The sequence below is a fragment of the Uloborus diversus genome, chromosome 4 (assembly GCF_026930045.1).
Source record: "Uloborus diversus isolate 005 chromosome 4, Udiv.v.3.1, whole genome shotgun sequence".
Taxonomy (NCBI): domain Eukaryota; kingdom Metazoa; phylum Arthropoda; class Arachnida; order Araneae; family Uloboridae; genus Uloborus; species Uloborus diversus.
Window position 1 is genome coordinate 145,173,786 of NC_072734.1, and position 7,504 is coordinate 145,181,289.

The following is a 7,504-nucleotide window of genomic DNA, read 5'->3' on the forward strand; positions in this document are numbered from 1 at the left end:
TTTTTCCCCGTTACGAACTGCATTTCTCATCTAGTGTGCAACTTGACAGGAATGTTGTTTTTTCCCAGTATTTTCACCAATCGTAAATTGTTCTTATAAATACTCCTTCTGCTTTGAAGTGAACTTGAACTGAGCTCGTAAAGATAGGGACCATCCAATTTCATTAAATTAAACTTTTGGCAATGCAGGGGTATTTATTAGTTGAAAATTTGAAGCATTTATATAAGATGTTTGTAAGAGCTTCTCTCTATACATCTTTCGTATAAAATCCATTTGCAAGTTGAGGTCAAATGTATGTCAAGAACAATTGGAATAAATAGATTTGTTAGGCCGAAAAAACAAGATGAGTATTGGTATGATAATCTAGACATATTATGCACAATACATCTGCCTGTACCTATATCAAAACGGGCATTTTCTATTCAAGAAAAAGACGCTCTTACTGCCCAAAGCTGTTTATGTTAAAAGAGACACATTTTTGTACTAAATTAAAAATAAATATGTTTAAAAAAACTATCTGGGGGTGAAAAGATTAAATAAATAAATATAAAAAAACGCCATAACGTACTAACTTCGAACGATTATATTTCCAAAAATAATAGGAGTGACACCGATTTTTTTTGTGCAAATGTTAGACAAACATGTTGGTTATCAACCTAATTTAGTATCAGATCTCTGCTATGAGGGCGACAGCTGCAGTTAAATTTTAAATATTCGTGTTTTTGTGAAATTTATCGAATAAAAGTTCCAATATCTTCTAGCGCCCTTATAGTGACACCGATTTTGATACATATTTTTGATGTATGTAAGTGATTCGGCGATATTCTAAGTGGACTGTAAGTTTTGTTTTCAGTGATGACTAATTGCTTTAAGAAAAAAGACTTTATAAACTATTTACACATATTTACAACATGATTCCAGTAATCATTTCCAGCTAACCAATATAGCTGTTCAAAATTTAGGAACGAATACCCTGTTGCAAAAGAAAGCTATGCTCCGTAGCGGGAGCTCTACAAAAACACAACCATAGTCGAGCAAGTCGGCGAACAAGCTGAAACCAAAAACAGAGCTAGGCGCGCAGGCTGCGTTGAGTTGTTCTTCGGAGGCTCGCAAACGATTTCTAGAGTCCGTTAAACAATCAAGGCTTGTCTGTAGCGTAATGACGCAACATACCGGCCCCCGTTGAGATGTCTCAACATGCAATGAGATTACAATCTGGACTAAATATATAAACTAAGATAAATTCAAGTATGCAAAATAATATAAGACAAAAATACAAAATAATAAGAAAATTTGAAATTTCCATGAATACTAATTATTCGTTCCCTTCTAGGGGAAGAGGGCAAATTTTCGATATTGCTGTTTTTACTACACCTGATAGTGTTTTAATTTCTAGCACTCTAACCTTTCCATCAGAACCAGCAATGATCTTAAGGATTCGACCTAGAGACCATTTACAAGGGGGTAAATTTTCATCTTTAATGATCACCATGGTTCCTTCTTTAAGATTTTTCTTTTCAATGAACCATTTATTTCGTTGTTGAAGGTGGTTAAGATAATCGTGCTGCCATCTTTTCCATAGATTTTGTGGCATTTTAGTGATTTTTTGCCAACTAGACAGCTTGTTATCACTAATACTACTGATATCTGGTTCCACTATCGACGTTATTGGACGACCTATCAAGAAATGAGCTGGCGTTAAGACTTCAATTTCGTTAGGGTCCGACGACAAAGGGAGTAAAGGGCGAGAGTTTAAAATGCCTTCTATTTGGACAATCAAGGTCCAAAATTCCTCTAAAGTTAAAGGGGAACTACCTACTGATCTTTTGAGGTGGTGTTTAAAAGATTTCACCCCAGCCTCCCATAATCCACCAAAATTGGGTGAGCGGGGAGGGATGAATTTCCAGTAAATAGCCTCAGAAGCCAAATAATCACTTAAAGTGTCGTCAGGATTTTTAACTAAGGCATGCAATTTCTTAAGCTCAGTATTTGCACCAACAAAAGTAGTGCCATTATCCGTTAAAATTGTGGAACTTTTACCTCTGCGAGCGAAGAATCTTTTAAGGGTAGCAATGAATGATTCTGATTTTAAATCAGTTACTATATCTAAATGTATTGCCTTGGTTGCGAGGCAAACGAATAATGCTACAAAAATTTTATTGAGAGTCCCTTTTCTTTGATTTTTGTATTTAATGGAGAAAGGACCACAAAAATCAATTCCACACTCCTTAAAAGAGGGACTAGGGTTTACTCTTTCTGAGGGTAAATTTCCCATTATTTGATTGATTCCTCTAGGTTTATTTCTAAAACAGACTAAACACTTATGAACAATTTTACGAGCTAGTGATCTTCCATTAATTATCCAATAACTTTGCCGGACATGATGCAATAAAGCTTGTGGTCCAACATGAAAAAACTTCTTGTGAAAATATTCAAAGATAATTTCACCCAATTTGTGGTCGTGGGGCAATACAATTGGGTGTTTTTTCTCATAGCTAAGATTAGAATGGTCCAAGCGACCTCCTACTCGAAGTACACCTTCTGGATCTAAAAAAGGGTTCAAATACTTTAATTTACTCTTACCTGAAAGACAACTCTGATTTTTCAGATTTTGGATATCTTCAGCAAAACAAATCGTTTGTACCTGTTTAACCAAACAGGTTTCACTACTTTTAAGCTCTATTGCTGTCAGTGGTCCTGACCTTCTGCTATTTAAATGTCGACAGTCATAAACAAATCTAAAAATAAAACTAAAAATTCTAATTAGTTTCATAAAATTATTGCTTATAGAAAAAAGATCATTTCTAAAGTCATTAGGTGTTGATGAAACAGCTAACTTTGTAAGTCCACACAGGCTGGTAGTTTCTTTAGTGGAAGTATCAGTAGAAATGTCCTTCATTTCTTTCAATATTATTACCTGGTCCTTTGAGGATAGATGAGGGCTTGCTGGTTCAGGGAAACTATTAGGACGAGTGAGAAAGTCCGGGCCATACCACCAAAGGGAATTGTCCACCAAGTCTGTAGCATCTAAGCCGCGCGATATTAAATCACTGGGATTATCTCCAGACGCAATGTGGTGCCAATGAAAGTTCTGAGTATGGTGCTGAATTTTAGCCACCCGATTGCTCACAAATGTCTTTAGTTTCCATGGCGGGGTTTCGATCCATGCTAAGGCTATTTTAGAATCAGTATATAAATAGATACTTCCAATGTCCAGTTTTAAAGATTTCAAAACTTTGACGACTAACTTGCTTAATAGCAGGCATGCTGAAAGCTCTAGTCTAGGTATAGTTAAGGTTTTCAAAGGAGCTACTTGAGATTTGCTACTTATTAAGTGGCAAGACGTTTTGGAAGGAGATGAAGATTGGAGGTAGACAGTGGCTCCAAAGGCAATAGATGAGGCATCTGCAAATCCATGCAACGCTATAAGTTTTGCACACGGGCTCAAAATGTAACGACTAATGGTCAAACTTTCTAAAGATTTCAAAGAGTGTGTGAAACGTATCCAGGAATTCGCTATAAAATCTGGAACCGGGTCGTTCCAGTCTAATTTTAGTTTCCAAAGTTCTTGCATGAAGGTTTTGGCTCTGGTTATCACGGGTCCAATTAGACCAAGGGGATCGAAGAGTCGCGCAATGTCCGAGAGTATAGTCCTTTTAGTTAATTTTTCACGGTGTTCAATTTTTACCTTGAAAGTGAAGACATCCGGTGTGGGTTTCCAAGTCACTCCTAATGCTTTAGTTTCATTCTCTAAGAAAGAATGATTTTCCGAAGATCCATTATTGACACAATCAAGTAATTTGGAATCATTTGCTTTCCACTTATGAAGGTGCATTCCAGCAGACTTCAAAAGTTCTATTAGTTGGCATTGAAGTTCTTGTGTAGCTTTAATACTGTCTGCTCCACTTAAGACATCATCCATGTAACAATCATTCTTAAGGACTTCAGATGCTTTGCTAAATTTTTCTATTTCTTCTTCAGCCAGCTGTTTCAAAGTTCGTATTGCTAAGAACGGTGCGCACGATGTGCCGTAAGTAACGGTGTTTAACTCAAAGGTGTCTACCGGGCCTTTAGGATCGGATTTCCATAAAATTCTCAATAATTTTCTTTGTTCTGGATTTATCAATATTTGTCTGTACATCTTTTCGATGTCAGCGAGAAACACGAACCTATGTTTTCTAAAACGAATCATTATTTCGTAAAGCTCTTCCTTAACTTGACCCTTAAAAAGAATATCATTCAATGATTTACCATTCGTTGAAGGGCTTGAAGCATTAAATACTACACGGAGCTTGGTTGTAGGATTTTCAGAACGGTAAACTCCATGATGTGGAAGATAGTAACAACCTGCATCTTCTTTGTTAACCTTGATTTTAGTCATGTGACCAAGAGTTTCGTACTCATCAATAAACTTATAATAAAGTTCTCGCATTAGGGGAGTTTTCTCCAGACGATTCCACAACTGCTGCAAACTTTTCTCAGCAACTAATTTTGAATCCCCTAAAACTGTCGGATCTTCTTTTAGCGGCATAGTAACTACGAATCTTCCTGTGTTCTCTCTGTGATATGTTTCTAAAAAATGATTTTCGCATTTTTTTTCTTCGTCACTGAGAGGAATAAATTCGTCCTCAACACTTTCTATTTTCCAAAATTTTTGAAGATTTTCTTCTAATACATCAGTTTGTTTTGTTAAACCGCAAAATGTCTGCAAACCTTGATTCCCTAGTGATCCGGAAACTATGTACCCGAAGACGGTGTTTTGAAATATTAAGCTAGAAACTTTTTGTTTTTCAAATTTTAGGATTTCGAAAAAAAGTTCAGCTCCAATAAGCACGTCTATTCTAGCAGATTTTCCAAAGTTAGAATCGGCTAGTTCTATATCTTTTGGTATTTCTAAATTGGTTGTATCCAGATCATTTGAAGGTACCCAAGTTGTTATTTTTGGAACAATGTAGAATTCAATTGTTTTACTAAAAGAATTATCTTTATTTGAGATCCGTATTTGCATTTTGGATTTTATACTAGAAACGGTTCCGTTGATCCCCGAAACTAATACTTTAGCTTTCTTCTTCTTCCCTGATAAAGACTGAGCTAATCTATTCGTGGTCAGACTTAATTGACTTCCACAATCTAAAATTCCACGAACTGGAATTCTAACGCCGTTTAAATCTTCCACATAAATAACAGAAGTTGCTAACAACACCTTATTTGAAATATGTTCTGATCGAGAAATCTCGCTGCATAACGATTGCGAAATTTCAGACGATACGTCATTCCTAGTGCCGGTATCCTTTGAAGCGGAAGGAATATCCTTTTTATTTATGAGGCTATTACTGTCGCTATTTAGACTACGATTCCTAATTGGCGCCAAGGACTCCTTTCGATGAAGCAAGCTATGATGTTTTTTCGAACAGATGGAACAAAGGAATGTTGATGGGCACTGCACAATTTTATGTTTAGTACTCAAACAATTCAAACAAAGATTAAGTTTTTTAGCTGTTAAATATCTATCATATCCTTCTAATTTTAAGAATTTATCACACTTGAAAATAGAATGATTAGGTGATTGACAAACACTACAACTTGTATTTCTTTCACCGGCATTATTCTTCACCATCAAATTCTTAAATTTTTGGTTCTTTTCGTATGTTAAATTCTTAGGTTTTACGGTTGCATTGCTATGTAAATTTTCTAGAACTAAGCATCGTTTTTGCAAAAAGGCTATAAATTCTTCCCAAGCGGGTAATTCCGTGGAGGTCAATGAAAGTTCAAACTGCTTTCTCGTTTCTTTATCTAATTTTTTGAGAATGATATTGATTAACATTACTTCGGAAAATTTATTAAGTTCCAAACCTATCGTTTTGAGAGCCCGAATGTGCTTAAGACATCCGTCAACTACCGATCTTAGACTTTTTGCTGGATCTTGATTTGACACTTCCATTAATAATTCATTCATGTGAGAATTTACAATGAATCTTTTATTTTCAAACCGATCTTCTAAAGCCTTAAAGAGGGATGTATAAGAATCATCTTTACTAACTACCTCTAATGCACTATGACTTAAAGTCGATTTCAAATAATATAATTTCTGCGTGTCATTTAAGCTGTCATTAGAATCTATTAATGTGAGAAACTGCTCCCTGAATGTGTACCACTCCTGATAACTTCCAGAAAATTTTGGCAATGGCATTTCAGGCAATTTAAAATTAACATTCGAACTAAATATTTTGTAATTATTCAAATCATTTCGATTTTCAATTTGATTACTACTAGTATTAGAAAGTAAGAATTTTCTCAGTCTTACCTCTAAGTTTTCAGCGAGTTCTTCAATTTCTGTGAAGACGGCTAGGTCCTTTTCTAAGTCTGATTCATCAATTACCACTTCAAAATATTTTAATTTTAATTCATCCAAATTTGAAACGAGCTTGTGCAGATTATCCAATTTCACTTGATATTCCAAGGAATCCTTTGTTCTTTCATCCTCAAGGAATGTTGCTATTCTTGTTATTTGTCCTTTGTAAGCACCTCTTTGGCGATTAAGAGTCACTAATTGTTCTTTACTCTGACGAGTAACTATACTATCTTTTTCCGTCATGATTAGTAACAAATTTCTTCAACTAGAAATATTTTCAATAAAAATTCAGGTTCAATTTACCTGCGGCTGACGTGACCAATGATTCGGCGATATTCTAAGTGGACTGTAAGTTTTGTTTTCAGTGATGACTAATTGCTTTAAGAAAAAAGACTTTATAAACTATTTACACATATTTACAACATGATTCCAGTAATCATTTCCAGCTAACCAATATAGCTGTTCAAAATTTAGGGACGAATACCCTGTTGCAAAAGAAAGCTATGCTCCGTAGCGGGAGCTCTACAAAAACACAACCATATTCGAGCAAGTCGGCGAACAAGCTGAAACCAAAAACAGAGCTAGGCGCGCAGGCTGCGTTGAGTTGTTCTTCGGAGGCTCGCACACGATTTCTAGAGTCCGTTAAACAATCAAGGCTTGTCTGTAGCGTAATGACGCAACAGTAAGTGTGGCTAGAAAATGATCTAAAAATGTTGGTGTCATCATGAAGGCGCTTTGAGAAAATTGGCCTTGAAGATAGAAAAAAATTCATTTTCGGTCATTTTTAAACGGAGTTCGTGGCCGTCGCTCTTGTAGTGACACCGATTTGACAGCTGTAATAGTATCTAAGAAGACCATATAATAGTATAGAATTTAAAAATTGATGTCATTATAGGGGCGCTTAAAGCAACAAGAACTTTAAAATCTGCAAATTTGAAAAACACGCAAAAATGTGCCACGCCCCCTAAACATAAAAAATTTAATTCCTTAAAAACGGTAAGGCAGACAAAGCTCATATTTTGCACAAACATTACATTCATGATAAGGCAAAAATTTGCAAAAATAAAGAAAATTAAAAATGTCAACAATCACAACCTGCCTGATCCTTACAGACAATGGCTCTTAAATGCTGCCGCACGTTATGCAAGCTAC

General features: G+C 35.5%; 1 protein-coding gene across 1 annotated transcript; it reads right to left on the bottom strand.

Moving 5' to 3' along the window:
• Positions 1-1,315: 1,315 nt before the first annotated feature.
• LOC129220901 (uncharacterized) lies at positions 1,316-6,595 on the bottom strand. The gene has a single exon (XM_054855335.1). It carries the CDS (start codon positions 6,593-6,595, stop codon positions 1,316-1,318), a length of 5,280 nt encoding a protein of 1,759 aa, XP_054711310.1.
• Positions 6,596-7,504: the final 909 nt, after the last annotated feature.

Bases quoted from the DNA above. Each gene is read 5' to 3' on its own strand.
- LOC129220901 (XM_054855335.1), bottom strand. From the start codon at position 6,595: ATGACGGAAAAAGATAGTATAGTTACTCGTCAGAGTAAAGAACAATTA.